This window comes from Bacillus rossius, chromosome 8 (assembly GCF_032445375.1).
Source record: "Bacillus rossius redtenbacheri isolate Brsri chromosome 8, Brsri_v3, whole genome shotgun sequence".
Classification (NCBI taxonomy): Eukaryota; Metazoa; Arthropoda; class Insecta; order Phasmatodea; family Bacillidae; genus Bacillus; species Bacillus rossius.
The window spans coordinates 64,506,491-64,524,825 of NC_086336.1; the positions used below are offsets into that span (position 1 = coordinate 64,506,491).

At 41.1% G+C, this 18,335-nt stretch overlaps 1 protein-coding gene across 5 annotated transcripts; it reads right to left on the reverse strand.

Annotated features, from left to right (window-relative positions):
• Positions 1-225: 225 nt before the first annotated feature.
• LOC134535092 (zinc phosphodiesterase ELAC protein 1-like) lies at positions 226-16,350 on the reverse strand. 5 transcript variants are annotated; one of them, XR_010075577.1, is made up of 9 exons: positions 16,127-16,349; positions 14,959-15,074; positions 12,534-12,692; positions 11,493-11,644; positions 10,093-10,288; positions 8,900-8,997; positions 7,929-8,112; positions 2,465-7,411; positions 226-893 (listed from the first exon to the last, which is right to left on the reverse strand). XR_010075577.1 is itself a non-coding variant. In XM_063373963.1 (8 exons), the coding sequence occupies exons 1-8, from the start codon at positions 16,212-16,214 to the stop codon at positions 7,307-7,309; spliced, it is 1,092 nt and encodes a 363-aa protein (XP_063230033.1). In that variant the 5' UTR covers positions 16,215-16,350; the 3' UTR covers positions 2,087-7,306. The 5 variants fall into 5 exon arrangements, 3 of the variants coding, with proteins under 3 accessions (XP_063230033.1, XP_063230032.1, XP_063230034.1); XR_010075578.1 differs by having other exon boundaries at positions 234-812; XM_063373963.1 differs by lacking the exon at positions 226-893 and having other exon boundaries at positions 2,087-7,411; positions 10,093-10,282; positions 16,127-16,350.
• Between the last annotated feature and the right edge of the window lie 1,985 nt (positions 16,351-18,335).

The window sequence follows — 18,335 nt, forward strand, 5'->3', positions numbered from 1 at the left end:
CTAATTTTCTTTTCACTTTATTTACCTTTTTATTAAATTAAAACAAAATATAATAAACACAAATTTTGCTGTAGTATGTATAACCATACGTCCATACACAATAAAATGCACATAAACATAAAACATTCATGTACAGTATACATTTGCATACGCATACGTGCACACACACACACACACACCACTTCATTCAGAGCTTGCAAGGGGGGGGGGGGGGAAAGAAAGAAAGAAATGAAAAAAAAACCTACAGTTGGAGAAAAGCAAATTGTCTCACTATATTACAGAGAGAATCAGTGAAATTACTGTAACAAAGTTCCAGCGAACAAGTTTACCTGTACATATAACCAACCAATCTTCAAATTTCTACATCATTTCCCAGAAAACATTCTTAAGTAACGACTTAAGTCCACAGTTTTCTACAAAAAATTTACTTTATTTGTGTTTTAATTTTCCGAAAAAATCTTAAAATCGCTGAGTACAAAGCAGAACAGTAATGAATTTAATTCAAGATATAGTTGATGGTTAAACGTAAAAAAACCTGTTTTGTTGGGAAATCTTTAAATATTATTCCTAAACGTTTTGCGCCGAGCTTCAGTCAGACCCGAGCCTCGCGCCGTCCTAGGACTGGACCACCAGGTAGACGCTGATGCCACGCGTCACCGGCGCGTGGTGTTCGAGCCCAGCGCCCGGGTGGTGGGCGCCACCAGGGACTCCCAGATGCCGCTGGGCTCCTTCAGGATGGAGGTGCGCGAGGTCGGCCCCTTGTTGTTCCCGAGGCAAGACGTGCGCTCGCAGATCAAGGAAGCCGTGGAGCACTGGATCGTGCGGGGCGCCGTGAAGGTATCCACAACGCGTCAGGAAGTAGTTTAAGATCACTCACTGGGTTTCAAGTTCGCCTGAGCATACACTCAAAAATTTTAAATATGAAAAAAAAAAAATTATTGGTTATTTGTATGCCATTTGATTTCAAATACTTAAATTTAAAAATAACGAGTATTTGATTGTATTCCAAGTGTGAGTCGTTGCTTGTCGCCTGGTACAACTATTCACATTGAAGCCAAGACATTGATGCATGATATAAAATGTGTGCATATTTGTTACAATATATTAATGAGAATAATATAAGTAGCCAGTGGTAGCCCTCGACTTTGCGGGCCCTAATACTTTGGCGAGAGGCTTCACTTAGGGGGGGTTGTGAGTTAGAACTTAAAAAAAAGAGAAAAATAGGCTCCCGTAAAAGGTGAAAGCCTGCAGTCTACTTTAACTTGGTTAAATTGTATAAAAAATGAAACAGAAAGTTATTTAAAAAAAAAAAAAAAAAACCTTTTTTTAAACAAGCTCAAACACGTTTAGACATCCACACGATCGCAGTTCATATGTTTGGGCAGGAGACAACATATATAACAATTTTATTGATTGTGCATCTATTCACTGCATTAAATAAAAGTTCTTAAACCAACAAGCATTTTTCACTATGGTTTTGATAATTTATTTTTACATAATATAATGAAAGGATTGTACAATGTAATGACAAGCATTACAAGTGCGTGGTATAGTAAAGTGTCCCTGCTAGTCGCCGCCCCTGTAAGTAGCTGTATTTTATGTTTACCTGTACACTGTGAACTGCACAATGGCTTCAGTCAAGACGACTGTACAATCTGCAACCTGGATAGTTTTTTTTTACGAGAAACAAGCAGTTCACAAGAACTGAAACTGCAGTCGTAACCACAGCACGATGTTTCAGGAAGCGCAGCGAGAAATCAGCATGGCCAAGGTGAAAGCGACCATAGACCTGTTAAGGTTCTGGTACTCGGAGGAATCAGACGGAGAAATACTGTGCGCGGGAGTCATGTCCGACGGTGAGTTTCTTTTACCCGACGCGTGTGCGAGGCCCCGCCGGCCGGACGATCCAGCATGCCACCCTTCGACCACGGAGAGCATGGCGGGATGTCTGTGCGCCAGAAGTGGCCAGTAGGTTGAGTCGGGATACTTCAGGAGCTCACAAGAAACTGCATCGTAGTCCAGTTGTACCCCACACAGTGCTCTTGTGCGCGCTAACCTAGTCTACATTTCAGGAAAACGTTCACGCACAGCCGTACTAGAAAATTAAAACGATCAAAATTCGCACTTCTTACAGCTGGCATGAGAAAAATTTACTTTTAGATTCTTATAGTTGCATATGGACCATATTGAACAGTAGGTGAGTTTTTTTGTCAGCTGGAGTGCACAAACAAGATAAATGTATTATTTAATGTTTGGTTTTAAAATTTGACTTCAGAAAGACACAGCAGATAACTCGGAAGGTCTTTTGAAGTAAAAATTTTTTTGCTGCTATTATTATTATTTTTTTCCCCCTGTGAAATTGCTTGTTTCCTTTCTAGGAATGACTACACAGGGTAATATTTTCAAAAAAATTCCTTCTCAACTAACATGTCAACTAAAGTGCAATCACAGGCAGTGTTGTCACCTGGGGTCCACGGCGTGTGCCAGGCACCTTCGGCGTCCCGCGGGGCGTGGTGTTCTCGCAGCCGGCCAGCCTGCGGGACGGGCGGTGGCGGCCAGAGCCCTTGTTCCCGGCCCCCGGGCCCCACGTGGGGCTCCCGCGGCTCGTCAGGGCAGCCACTGGCGTGCTGAGCGTCGTCGGCGTGTGGCTGGGAGCGGACGCGACGGAGCCGCCCCCACGGGAGGCGCCGGGGACCGAGGCGCCGGCGCGGAGGTACCGCGACCCCGACTGGTCCGCCAGGCTGCCGCGGCTCAGCGCGCCCACCCGCAAGCTCGTTGCGAGAGCGACAGGTCAGGCACCACTGCTACTGCTACACTACACCTTCAACGATCTAAACTGAAAATGTGTCCCACTACAAAAGAGGATCAATTAAGATATTTTTTGGGTCTCAGCAATGTGATAAAAAAAATGACAGGCTATAAAGCCAAACGGTTCAGTCCAGAGACGTAAGGCAGCAGCTGTACACTGTCACTGCACTGTGTCATGCTAACGAAGTTACTTTCAGTGAATTTAACATTTAAAAGATTAGGTATTTGTCGTTTTGAGTTTAAGTTTTGGTTTAAAATTCTGATTATTTTCATAATTTTAGTTGCATTTCGATGCTGTGTGGTGTGTTAACTTGAATTTCGGTGTTCAGACGTGCTTTTCGGCGTTATTTCGGTTTTATCGCAATTTACCATATAGTCTTGTGGCGCCTTGTCCCTAGACATGGGGGCGTCAACAAAATATCTCCATCTTGTTTCTGTTTCCGGCTAACCTTTCCACCTCTCTCCAGGTCTTGCCTTCTTCCATTGCTTCCACGTGTATTAGCATTTTCAAGACAAATGTCGTCATCTTTGGATCAGACAGGTTTTTTCTTTGTCAATGTTAGTTAAATGCTGTAGGAGTTATAAGTCCACAGCACCCGAGCTTGATAGTGGGACTGCCACCTGAAGCCTCCAAGTCTGCTGTTTTCTGTTAGGGTGGTCTCCCTTGGCCTCTGAAGGTCCCTTTTCGCCACAAGGCAGTTGTTTTCCTCTTTATTTAACCCCAAGCCTCCTCTGCCAACTTCGCAGTACCAAAAAACTTCTCTTTCTCCGCCTCAGTTGCCGTTAGGACTTCAGCACAGCCTTGCTAGCCACTATTTCTTCAGAGTTCCTTGTTGAGTGTTTGCCGACGGCAGCAAGCAACTGCCAATGAATGTGTGGAAGTTTGAAGAGCAATGTCCAAGCAAATATTGACACCTCTCAATGAAATTGTTGGTTTTCATTTATGCAAGCTCTGAATAATTTCTTTTAATCTGCTAAGCTATAGCGTAAGCCAACCAGACGGATGAATCCTGAGAAGCCACGGAGGGTGACAATAAAAAACTTGATTGAGTAGGACTAAAAAAAAAATGATTGAAATTAAAATATATTAGATTGATGAAGAAATAATAATTTTCAATTTTCCCAAAATTCCAAACAAAACCATAAATCGATGGCAGCATGCCCACTAGAGAGAAGTAAAAAGGTTTCAGGATTTAGGGATGCCAGTTATCTTTAAGGATGAGTTGTGGGTAAATGTGGGTCTTAAATGTGGAAAAGGCACGGATTCCAAAGAAACACATCTTCTGAAATTCGTAATGTAAGATATAAAAGTGCGCACCATAAACTGTGTACTGCATAATAATAACAACTTTCTTTAATGTGTTTTCACCAGGGTCAAAGCAGTGCCTTTTTTTTTATCTTGAATTATCAAAATATGAACCTTATGGCCTGTCTGCATTTTCCAGATGAGGCCAGAGAACTTAAGAAGGTGCATGATGCTGAGGAAATTAAGAAGTTACTTGAAGCTGAGATAATGAAAAAGCTGAAGGATGATGACACAAATGAAGAAGAAATCGATGAAACAAATGAAGAACTGGATGAGATTGCTGACGATGAGCAAGAGAGTGAAGAAGATTAGGTGGTGTCAAGATTTTCAGATTGCAAAAATTGAAACCTGTGTGTTAGCTGAAAAGGAAGGGGGGGAGGGGGGAAAGAGACAGAGAGAGAGAAAGAAACTAGTTAACAAACATTTAATCTTAATTCGCTAACCAAACACTTTGGAAAAATCATAAACCAGTACAATGTGTGTATTGAGATCTTTGTTAAATTTTATGATTGGCAATTGCAGTTTCTGAAATAAATGTTCAAAAGACAAATACAGGAAAGCTTCACTATAAAGAACATGAAGGGACCAAAAAATAGTTGAGTTTGTTATACTGAAGTTCTTTATACTGAAACATAAGCATTGTTATAAATATGTATACCGATAAACACATGAAACACCTTAAGTGTTTTAAGGTTCAGTATCTCAGTCATTAGTCTATGGCCGCTTGAAGAACCTGTTCACATACTCTCTGCTGATGCTTTGTCTATGGTCAGGAGACACATTGTAGGCAGAGCTGCCAACCTCAAATCACACCCATCAGTAATGACAATTATATTAAAAAAGTACGCGTAAATCATGCACAATAAATTTTTCCTGAGGAATTATGACACACACAAGAGAAAACAAAAGGACAATAATATGCAAAAAAAAAATTAAAAATGTAGGCCTATGTATATGAATACAATGAAAATTAATGAATCGAAGAAAAAAACTATTTGAACAATACAATCATCTGAATATGTAAGAAATGTCATTAATTTTACAGGAAATTTTCAACCTTCAATTCAAAGTATTCAAAGTTATACTTTTGAACAATTATATTTTTATTTGCTTCTTTTATCCTGGTTGGATAAGAACTGTCTTATAAACAAACAACAGAAGACAAACAAAAGAACTTGTAAACAATAACTCTGCGTTCGTTACTTTCGTTTTTTCAGATGTAGCGAAAAAACTACGATATGGATTTATTGCTCGTCATGACTATAAAATGTTCCGCCTGTTTCTTTAATTCAATGTGCCCTCTACAGTCATCCCTTCCACCATGTGCAATCGAAAAGTCAAACGTGCATACATTACAAAACGCGTGGTGTTCCAAAACATTTGAAGACAAGCATGGCCATTCTTTTGAATAGTTAGGTCTTAGGTCAAAAGTTTTGAAGAATTGCGTTCTTTTTTTTATCCCCCAGATACACGCTTCATTTCTACAACCGGCCGGTAGCCTACAACTCACGTAGTTTCGGTTTCCTACCACGTTCGTGCAACTTTGGATTTCACTCAAAAATTGAAATTAAAAAAATCGAAGGGTTGGGTTAGGTTAGTCACAACATGCTTGTTTTCATTGATTTAGCGGCTGAAGTGGCGTTAATACCGAAACGCAAAACTTCGGAAATCTTCGGAAATTCTTGCAGGGAACCGAAACTACGTGAGTTGTAGGCTTCCCACAACCGGCACTGAAGAACACAACACTATTGAAAAAAGGAAAAAAATTTCACGTCTGTAGACACGACAAAAACAATATGGTGAAAAAAATGAATTTCAAGAAATAAATTAAAACAGCACAGGTTAGCCAAAGTACCGTACAAAAATTATCGTGATGTAAGTAGCCAACAAACGAAAAGTCCGAGAATATGTACTATTTGTATCGTACAACGGACGTAATACCATCCCATTATTATTTCAAAACACGAGAATTAATCTACTCATGTCGACAGTACATGCGCACACATACTAGTTCCGTTATTGTTTTTGTTTACGTACACGCTGTTACGTTTGAATAAGAAAATTAAAAATAAAGTACAAGTTTTTGGATGGTAATTTTTTTCAAAATTTGCCTCAAGGTTGTTCGTTCAAGTGAATATTTTTGTTTCAGGAAGAAACGGACCGTCGTAAAATTCGTTAAGATGAAATAAAATTCAAGGTTATTATATACGTTTTTGGCGGGACCAAACAATGAGTTCGGTTAAGTGAAGTGTTCGTTTAACTGAAGTTCGTTGTACTGGTGCTTTCCTGTATAATTTCAACATAAGTTACAGAATAAAAATAAAATGAATTCAGAAAAGGAAGATTAATTTCCTCTTAAAAGGATAGTACTTAATATTTTAAATCTAGTTGTTACAGTTTGTATTTTCAAACATATAAAGTGAATATTTGTTATGGAAAGAAAAGAAAAACCTTATAAATTTTCTCGGTTTCTTTATCTTTTACAGTTTGACTACAATTTGTAATAACCACAAATACAACTTCTTTTTAAGGGTGTGCCACAGATATAATTTATATAACAATATTGACTTCAAAAAAGGTGCTCTGCATATTTAAATAAAAATCCCGAAATTTAAATTGGTGGTGAACTAGCCACCTTAGTTGATGAAAGTGATGTAATCTTCTAGAAGATTATGGTTTTTCTCATATTTTGACCACGCAAATAGTCACTATGATATGTTTCTTCACCAAGAATAAAACCAATTCTGTACTTAGAAACAATGCTTACATACCAGTTTAAGGAACCATGGCAAAATTTGAAAGTTAATTTTTTTTTATAACATTATGTAATAATTTTTTTTTTTAAATTGTATCCTAGTGACACTACCTACCCGTTACTTTGTTGCGCAGTTTCAGGTATAAGGATGCATTTCCGGACATGGGTTTCTTAATAAAATGTTTTCCACACATCTACATCTACCATCCCTATCAATGTGTAACACATATTCATGGCCATCCTGTATACATAAAGTTATTAAAAATATAGATGTAAACATACCAAATACCTAATTTTCTTCTCTAATTTCACATGTCGCACAGTGCTTGCCAGTCGAAGGCCCGGCCCACGGGGGCCCAGGCACGGCAGACAGCACACGGCCTCCCAGCGCTGTTCGGGAGCCAGGTCGCCTCCAGCACTGCCGCGGAGAGGCGTCGCTAGCTGACGGTCATCTCCAGGAGGTCTTCGGCCGCAGACACCTCGCACACGCTGCCCCGGGGAAGGGCGGCCCTCGCTTCCTCCAGCAGGACGGCCACCGTTTCCTGGAACCCACACCAGGGGGTCGTCGGATGAGGACTGCAGTTAGGTGGATGGCGCCATGCAGCAGTGAGAGTGTGAAGATCCAGTGGTGTCAAGCGATTCAGAATGCAAAAAAAATTTAAACGTTTGTGTCAGTAGCTCATGGGTAAGGACACCTGTATTTCGCAAATACATTTCATGTCAAGGTATTTCACAAAATACTATAGCTTTTTTTAAAGAGTCATGGCAAATTGTGAGGGTGCAGCAGTACGGTGACCACATTCTCATTGGCCCCGTCAAGAGCGGGACGACACCTCTCACCGGCCTCAGCCAATAACCACAGGAGAAAAGCTACAGTATTTTGTGAAATACCTTGACACGAAATGTATTCGCGAAATACAGGTGTCCCTACTCACGGGAAAAGAAATACTAAACTAGCTATCAATCAAAAAGTTAGTCCAGAGTCTCTGACCGAACATGCTGGGAAAGTTATGAACCACTCTGGTAGCCTCCGCAGCCCCAGGGGACGGAGGTCCTGACCTGGGGGTCAGTGCCCGGCCCGGCGGGCCTGTACCGCTGGCTGAAGTGGTACAGCACGAGGCGGCGCGCGCCCGCGCGGTCAGCGAAGCCGGCCGCCATGGCGGGCGTCGAGTGGCCGAACTCCAGCGCCTTGTCCCGCTCGCCGTCCCGCATGGTCGCCTCGTGCAGCAGTACGTCGCTGCCCCTGCGAGGGGACCGCAGAACACTGTCCATCTGCCCGGTACCGACTCGCTGTGTATGACGACATCAATTGCATTAGAATTTGGTATTGTAAGTCAGGAGCGTTTAGTCGAATTTGAATTTCTTTTCCGGGATGGGGGGAGGGGACAGTAAGGGAGATAGAACCACTTTGCCTGCTGTTTTCTTTAAAATTCTTTCCTTTTTTGTGTATCTCCCATCTCCCCCTTGTGAATTCCTTGGTTATAAAGCTACCACTGTACTCAAATACATAATTAAAACAGTTTATTTCGCGGGTGCGCTGGAATAAGGGGAAAAGTCAAATGTTGGCAAAAATGGTTTTTTTATGGTATGGAATAGAGAACAAGCTCTACAAAATTGTCCAAATGGGTTAGGTCTAGCGCCCTTGTGTGTTATTCTACGGCACTGAACTTTTGGAGTTACATCACAAACTGACAGTTTTCGAGCGTGAAAAAGGGGTTAAGTCATTTACAACGACATTTGACATATCCCCCTTTTTCCCACGCACCAGCGATTTAAGACAGCACTTACAAAGACGCACGAAAAGGAAAAGTTACGGTTACACAACATGCGACAGCACAGACAGGATGGAAGCGATGGAAACAAACACATTACGCTTGGCTCCTAACCACTTGTGCGTCATAAACCAATGCAAGTCGTGCTGAAGGTCGAGTGGAAGCTCCCCAGAGTGTAACAAGGCAACCGAGGAGCCAGTGACAGCACACGCTTGTCTCGAGAAGCCACGTCCTCGCCTGTCGCCAGCGCCTACCCACCTCGCCAGGTGCTCCATGGGGGATGGGTCGCTCGTATCACCGAGGATGGTGGCCTTCAGCCCCCGCTTCGGCGGCCCCACTACTTCCGAAGGACGAATCTCACACTTCGTTAAGGTCCACGCTCCAACTAACCCTTCCAAACACAACACGCACTCTTGTCCTGCACTACCTTCATTACCAGTCCAACCATTAACTAAAAACACAGCAAGAAATTATTTTAATTTTTTTTACACCCAAACAACATAATGTGCAAGGCTAAATCTATTGTTGGTGATATAAAGAGCAAAAGTCTTATGGAAATCCAGTTATATTGTGCCCTTTATATTTATCACACATGAAAGAAAATTTGGGTCAGAATAATTAACTGTGATTACATCAGGAGTCGAGCTGTATTGTGGTATTCATGAGCTGCTCCAATCAGGCGCTGACCTACACCCTTGTGGGCGAGACAACCTGCTTATGTGTGTCGTGAAGGCCACGTGAATTCTTGTGTTTCAAAGAGTAGCTCACATCACCTGGGGGCTAACAGCTTTAACGAATATTTATCATACCAAATCAGCTGAACATATCCAGCACTGAATAAAGTAAAAACACAAGAGAGTAACTGTTTGTTGCAGGGGTGAAAACTTGTGGGATTTGTGGCCCGTGGAGTGGAAGGGGGGGGGGGGGGGGGGAGGACTAATGCAACCCCAGAGTATTACGCATGGTGCTAATCGACACAAGTCATAACCGGACAGGGTGCTGGACTGTTCTATACTGCCCATATTTTGGCCCTATGTGCATGCTTTAAAATATACAGAAAAGTTTTCCAAAAACATAGTTTTGATGTTTACGTTTATCACCCCCGTTTCATAGGCATCACTTTGTAAGCGTAAGCGGGCTCCCTCAGTGAGGGGCTTTTTAATTCCAGGGTAGGGCCCAGGTTCCCCATGTTCCCCTGGGATCTACGCTACACCCATTATTTATTATAATGATCTACTTTATGCCCACGATTTGTCGTAAGACTATCAACTAAAGGAAAATAAAAAATTTTTTAGCAGAGAATTTGTTTTGGAAATAGTTTTCTTCAACCTCCTGAAAAACCAGCAATTTTGATCTAAGAGTTTCAGCATCTTTGATGCCAAAATACGCCCATAATTTAATGACTTATGAATTGGCGCACGCAGGTGCGAAGGTGGAACGTGGAAGGATACGACCAGTCCGCCCGGCAGGGTCACCTCCTCGCCGCGCTTGAGCGCCCCGTACAGGGGTCCCGGGGGCAGCCCCAGCTCCCGCAGCCGCCCCGCGTCCAGCTGCCCCGGCTGGCTCGCCAGCTCCACCGCGAAGCCGAACGAGGGGATCGTGTGGTGGATCATGCCAGCCCGCACGCCGGCGCAGCCGTCGCTGAAACTGCCGGCGTTCCCCCGGGGCCTCACACGCGTCGCTCCGACCTCCAACTCAACTGTCTAATACACATGAGCAAACATGGTTCCTACCCTCTTGTGCAATCAAAAATTAAGGATATTTTAGGACCTCTACTTCAGCACCTACAAATCTATTAAGAAGTAGAAAACCATTTGTAAAATCACAAAATACCTCCATCAAATAACAATGGTAAATAGTTAATACACAAAAAAAAAACTATGTACTGGTTAGTTAAATTCTTACAAAACAAAAGGCCCCCATTGTCCAAATATTACTGAATCACATATGGTGTCTATCTGCAATTTATAGCCCAAACATTTAATTTTTTTAAGTCCAAAGCAAGGCAGTAAACCAAAACACACATTTTAAGTTTAAAGGTGAAATACAAAATATGAGAAAAAAATTGAAAACATTTTTAAGATAAAAAATCTAATCATATGGTCCAAAATTTGCCAATTGTATTGTAAATGCGCAAAGTATTTTTTGCCAACTTACAAAAAAAAATTAAGTACCTGCATTAATCTATTACGCGCATGCTATCAGACATTAAATATATTGTGAAAAATCATAGTGAAATTTAAGGGATTTTAAGGGCACTTAATAAATTAAAATCAAATTAATAACTTTTTAAGGATAGTAAGGATGCGTATGTATTCTGCAGAAGTTTTAACATTAACATGGTTCAGAAGCTAAAGTGATAAGAATATTGATATTGTAGAGAGCTCCAAAACACTTCAGTGCTGACTGTGGGAACCAAACCCGCCACCCTCCCCACATGACAGCAGCGTGCTAGCAATCTCACGCCACATGCTTGACACGCTGTGTAAACAATCTCATGCAACTGGCTACTCTGTGTGTTGCTCCCATGGACTCAAACAATGCCTGGTTAAGTACATATCAATATTTACTATCAGGAGCAACTGTGTGCATGTATTCTTACGTGTGGGTACATGGTCTCACAATTTCACAAAACGTTATGAAGGTGACCAAAACTTACAGCAGTTAGCTCTCACGTTAAAAACAGTAAGATGTCTAACCGGATGGTCCGGTAGCAAGAGGGCCTGACAATAAACCTAAGAAGTTTGGGATAAGAAGTAGGTTTAACGTTTCTGGACAATTCCCTCCCTGGGTTGCGGACCGGATGCTGCAGAATGCTCGGCATGAATGTAAACGTCGACGACCAACTCACAGGTGCCAGGTGCAGCGGTCGTCCTCGCGGGCGACGGGGATGTCCCGGCCGAGACGCTCCTGCGGGTGGGTGGGGCCGGCCGCCTCGTGGTCCACCGGCCACGCGCCCCAGTCGGCGGGGAACTGCTCCGGCACCGGCACCAGCTCGTGGACCTGGTCGCGGCAGAGACCACACCCCAGGTCCTCGGAGACCGAGCTCTTCTCTCTCAACGGAACTGACGAGGCCAGCTAGGGGACTACAGTGGCTGAGTGGACCCGGTCGCAGCAGAGACGACACCCCAGGTCCTCGGAGACCGAGCTCTTCTCGCTCAACGGAACTGACAAGAGGGGTGGACCAGAGCCAGCTAGGGGACTACAGTGGCTGAGTGGACCCGGTCGCAGCAGAGACCACACCCCAGGTCCTCGGAGACCGAGCTCTTCTCGCTCAACGGAACTGACAAGAGGGGTGGACCAGAGCCAGCTAGGGGACTACAGTGGCTGAGTGGACCCGGTCGCAGCAGAGACCACACCCCAGGTCCTCGGAGATTGAGCTCTTCTCGCTCAACGGAACTGACAAGAGGGGTGGACCAGAGCCGGCTAGGGGACTACAGTGGCTGAGTGGACCCGGTCGCAGCAGAGACCACACCCCAGGTCCTCGGAGACCGAGCTCTTCTCGCTCAACGGAACTGACAAGAGGGTTGGACTGGGGCCGACCAGGGTGGCCGAGTGTTCAGGTCACTCTTTCATTCCCGGGCGGGGTGAAACCTGGCTTTGTTGCAAGTGGGAAACACATGCAGATGTTGCAGTCAGCCGGTGCGTTTTCTCTTGGGTACTTCCGTTTCTCCTCGCCCATTCATTCCTATCTCATCACCCGCATGAACTTCTGACACTGACATCAACGAGACCCTAACCCCTAATTCATTCGTGCATTTGGAACTAGCTGCTCCATCACCTGACCTGAGGGGTGACCGATGCGAGATGAGTGTCCACAGGGACACTGGAACAAGCGGCCGGTGGCACGACCACTAGTCATCGCGGCGCTCAGATGGAAAGTGATACTCACGGTGTAATGGAAGGGCAGGAGGGAGCGCGACAGGGCCAGACTCCGGCGCAGGTAGCTACGCAGTCCCTTGGGACCAAACACCTCCAGCAGTGCGTCTGCGTCCGCCTTTCCCTGCCAGGCGGTCCCCAGAGTGCACACCAGCCCCGGCAGGCCGAACACCTGCCGGCAACACGCCCCGCCCTCGTAGTGGCCCCACCGCTCTCCGCTGCAGATCTCTCTCTACCGCTCTAACTGTCTCTCTCTCTCTTCTGCTCCCTCTAGAACCATTAGTAGAGACCTGTAAAATTCGCGGATTCATTTCGCGATAGGATAGAGTCCAAATACTTTTGACATTATTTTGCTTCAGTGATTGGGCCACTGTTTATCTGAAGGACTCTGGGCCAATGGAAAATCTTTAACAGAAGAATTAGCGAATCACGATCATTCCAGTCAACAGGTGTTACGAGTCGGTAACCAATCAGCAGATGTAATTTGCACGAGTGCATAGAGGATCATGGAGTCTATCCTTTAGGGATTTGAAATCGCGAATTGTACAGGTCTCTAACCATTATTTATCCACACCCAAGACCTTCTATCCACAACAGCATTGTACCATCCTGCATTTAACCCTGCATGCCACTAAAAGTCTGACTAAAGCAACATCAAAAATAAGCATTTCAGTGAAGTGGCTTTTAAACACACAGAGCCTTTCAGAAGGGCGAACACAATTTATAACGATCCTGGTTCTCAGCACAAGACCACAGTGTCAATATTTATACAGGATGCTACTATATTATATCAAAAGGGTCTATTTGAAATGTGTAGATCATTCTTGGAACAGTTATTAGGCATTAGCCTTAAAATGTATGTCTGATCAACATTCAACATCTCCTCCTCCCAAAAAAGAAATACTGACAGAAAAAATGTGTGTACTTATGTATGCACATTTGAAGTTACACTTCTTTTTGATTTAAGACACTGAACTATTTTTAATTTATTGTTAACAAATAGGAATTAATTTTATAATCAGTAATCAATATGAATATAAACTTAATTTAGTAAAATAATCATGATCAATTTTAATTAATATTCAAATAATTTAAAATGCAAATAAATTATACATACGTGAACATAATATCACTCATACAAATACATTTGAAAATACACATAAAAAAAAGTTGATAAAAAAATATTTCTTGTCACTAATATTCACAATAAATAAAGGTTTTTAATTATATGGACCAATATTCAACACCAATCACTAAATTTCTGAATGTGTCTCACACATATTTTCACAACTGCTGCTAGAATTAGCTACCAGAGCAGCTATGTCGAATAATGAATCATTTGCTTTGCAGAGCAAAGGTTAAACTATATAATGAAACTTCTCCGATAAAAACGAATAAGACTTGAAATAATACTAAAACCCAGCTTGGACCTGATTTTTGACAAGAAAAAAAACTGCTCAACTTGTTAATATTTATTAAAAAGTTAACACTATATATAGTTTCTGCACACATTAGATGATCATAAATTATTGAGTATTAAAGGAGATAGAGTTACTAATATAAAGTTTTTTTATTACCAGTGTGAATTCATGGAAATTCATTTCCTAACAAATGTAATTAATTTAATATTACTTTAAGTAACAACTAAGGGTTTAGGTCTACCTAGTATGAAATAATCAATCCAATGGACTGACCTATGTTTTTAATAATATTATAGCAATAAGACAACAAATTAAATGTATTCATATATATTTGCTTAAAGCACAATTTGTACCATCCAGTAATTTATAATTTAAAAAACCGTACAAACAATTTCAACAGCCGAGATTTGAACCACGATCCTTTGGGTCAGGAGCCGTGCACTATTCTTACACGTGGGTCGGCCAACTTCCTGTGAAAATTTTGTTGCACGGTGAGCACACATTGTAAGAATTCACTCTCATTTTCCACAATGCGCCTAAAAAAAGGATAACTTTAAGAATAAAATAAATTACAGTCTAGGTGTAATAATAATATAATATGTATTTCACTTGCAATTGGGCATCCGCCCGGTGGCAAGGAGTTCCCACCCCCCAACTACCCTCACTCCTCCCCCCTCTGGAGCCTCCTTCGCAAGTCCTTCCCTCCTCCCAGATCCAGTGTCCTCCCCTCAAGCTCGTTCCACTCTCGCCCCGTCCTCACAAGGAATACCTGTCTTCCTCTCTCTGTCCGTCTCCATTCCCTCTGGATCTTCCACTCATGATCCCTCCTTCCTCGATACAGCCCTCTCTTCAACCTAGCTCCCAGCTTTCCCCAGCCCCCCGAATTACTTTATGCATTCTCACTAGCCTTTCTACTTTCTTACAGTCCAGCAATTCAAAATAAAAATAGCTAACTGAGGATTGCCAAGCAACTGTAAACAGATCTGCTGAAGTAAGTAGGTAGCTGTTATAACTTACATGATCTCCGTGAAGATGTGTGATGAAAATTTTGGAGACGCGTCCGGGCTTGACGGAACTCTTCTGCAGCTGTATCTGCGAGCCTTCGCCGCAGTCGAAGAGCCAAACACTGCCGTCTAGAAACAAAAAAATGGGTGTAGCGCCAAGCAATAAACTACATGAATATGGTCAGAACCAAAGAAAAATTCCTTCACCAATTTCCCAGGTTGGTTATCTCAGTTAACTGAAATACTTAAATTATACTTTTCTTTCCAAAAAAATTACAAAAATGGTATTTTTGTGCAGTAATTGTTCCATAGCGCATATCCAGTTTATATCAAAGTTTTATAATTAATATTTAAAAAAAAACAAAAATATTTTGGTTGTACAGTTTCAAATCACTGACATATTTTACTTATTTTTTTTGTTTAATTTTTTTAAATGTTAAAATAAAATTGGGTATGTTACCCAGAACAGTTTCTATAGGGAAAAATGATCTTCAGAGTTTTATATATATTTACAAACTCTAAAATGTTTAGGTGATTAGGCGCTATACATTACAAACTCATCCAATAATTTTTTTTTTTAAATATTATATGTTAAAATACAACTGGATACACAATAAGGAACAGTTACCCTTTTAGCATACATCCTCAATAAACTATCAGTACCTATACGGTGTTATCATTTGTTTCATACAAAGACACACGAGAGCACTAACAGCAGCATCAACTTTACACCAATTCATGTAACTTACCCTTATAGACAGCCACAGACTGTCCTGTGGCTGCAAGCCAGACACATTACACAAGGAACAACAATTTTATGTGATTATCTGTAAAGGTTAGAATCATAGGTTGTATCAGGATATTTGCTAACATGTTAAAATTTTACATACTTCTATTCTTACTATATATAATTTTCTTGAATTTCCAAAACATCCAAATCAAAGACCTAATACCTACTATTTTTTTTTTGAGTTTAGGAAGAATTCAAGAATAAAACCCAATTTATTAATTTTGTTCACAAATAAGAAGATAACCTAATATTTATCTGCTAATTTATGTAGGCAACTCTGCTTCTATTTAAACTTATGAAGACTATCTAACTAGTGTCCAGATTCAAGATATCCATCCTGGAATTACGATATCTTAAATAAACGAGCAGCGGGAAAATGAAAATAATTTACCTTCAAATCTAACTGCAGTACAAGACACACTTCTATGTGGAGTCGGATAACAAGATGCTGTACCCAAAAATGTAATATCTATCTTCATTTTGTTTCTTCTTGCATGTTCAATACACTCCAATAAATTCCCTAAGAGAGGTTAACCTGCATACCTTGCCACTACTGTAGTCAATTTGCGTCAACAATAACACAACCAGACAAAATAACAACAATAATAAAGGCCACAGTCGATAACAAGTTAAAAAATATCGAGTTTTAACATTAAATCGATAGTGTTCAAACTGTTAGCCTATCGATAGTGTTCAAATTGTTGTACTATCGATATTGTGATAAGGTCTCGTTTCCCATACCTGTAGCGCCAAGCCACCGAGGTTACTGTGCGATCTACTGTGAGATTAAAAATAATTGGTTTGATATTAAAAAAATAAAGAAGAAGCTGATCAGAAACTAGCACCGAATACCTGTTCAAAATCTGGAGCAACAAATTACAACGGATATGGAAATCAACAGATGTTTATTACGTACAACCACACACAAATATTTCAACTTTTTCAGTTAAAATTAGGAACTAATATGCCTAACCCAGACCCCTCCCAAACAAAATACACTTAGTTTTAGTTAGGTTAGGAAAAAAAATTGTATTAAAAATAAATTAAATCCATTCAGTTTAAGGATTATGGTCTCTTTCCTGGTAGACACTACATAAGGCGGCCAGCGTGATCGGTGACACGAATGTAAGAGTAAAATGTAATACAAATATGAAACTGTTAAAAACCACCGCAAAGCATTGGCTTTCAAAGGGGGAGGGGAGAACGGAAGGATATATCCTCCATCTTGAAATCCTAAGAAATTTAATATTCACTTTTCATTTTTAACAAAAAGTTTTCATTAAATTTGTTCATTTATTTTTATAAATATTTATTATTTATTCAATTTAATAATAAATATTTTAATTTAATGTTAAAATTTAAATTTTTATCACACATTTTTTTATTAAATGTTTTATTAAATTTATTTCTTTATTTTGTAAATATTAAATAACCAATAATAAATATGTAACATTAATAATTAATAATATATATTACTAGCTGACCCGGCGAACTTCGTACCGCCTTTTAAGCGCTCTTCACAATGGCGCGGCGCGGCGCGATCTGGCGACGCGATGAAGCGATAGCTCGCGATCTAACGCGAAGTCGCTGGCTGTACACTTCACAATGGCGCGACGCGGCGCTATACGACCGGCGAAAAAAAAAAAAAATTGAAACAGCCTGCTATCTACCGGCGACATCTGATAACATATAAGTGAATATAAACAAACTTTGTGGATGTATTTTAAAATTTTCTCTTTTTGGTCTGGCATTGCATATGCAAGTATACTGTATCTAAGCATCGGTGAAAAGAGACATGAATAGAAATCGCCATGCAGTAAATGTTCACAGGCGGAGAGTGTTGTTGTGTTTATTATTACTTGATAATAATAATAATAATAATAATAATAATAATAATAATAATAATAATAATAATAACAACAACAACAACAGAAGATGGCACACAAGGCCCACAAATGCAAATAGATTGGGTCAAGGGGACTACCATAATCTTATCTCAGAAATGCGATTAGGAGACAGTGACAATTATTTCGTATTCATGAGGATGTCTCCTAATGAATTTGATGCGTTGCTGCATATTGTTGGTCCAATGTTACAAAAAAATTCTCACCGCCTACCATTGAGCCCAGCAGAAAGACTGTCGATGACACTAAGGTATAACTTGCTAACTTGCGTGTCTAGTGCAGATATTGTGATTTTGTAAGTATAGACACTTCTTGTAATTGTTTTGAATTTAGCTGATTTTTTTATATACCTATATATATTTTTTAAGGTACCTTGCATCAGGAAATTATTTTACATCAATATCACTTTCCAGACACCTATTGCCTTCTATTTCAATCGTTTGTTTACTAACAACTGATATTCTTATAATTCTCCGAATTATTGCTTGCGATTGGCTGTTTACTCTTATGTCATTAGCGATGTTGCCCGGCGCGGCAAGGCAGTCTTGTCGCTTGTGCTCACGTCGCGAGCTATCGCTCGCCGCGAGCGATGTTAACTCTGATTGGTTGGTATCGAATGATGTCACATCGCTACGCGTCGCATCGCGCCGCGCCGCGCTATTGTGAAGAGGCCTTTAGCGTAGCAATGATGCACTA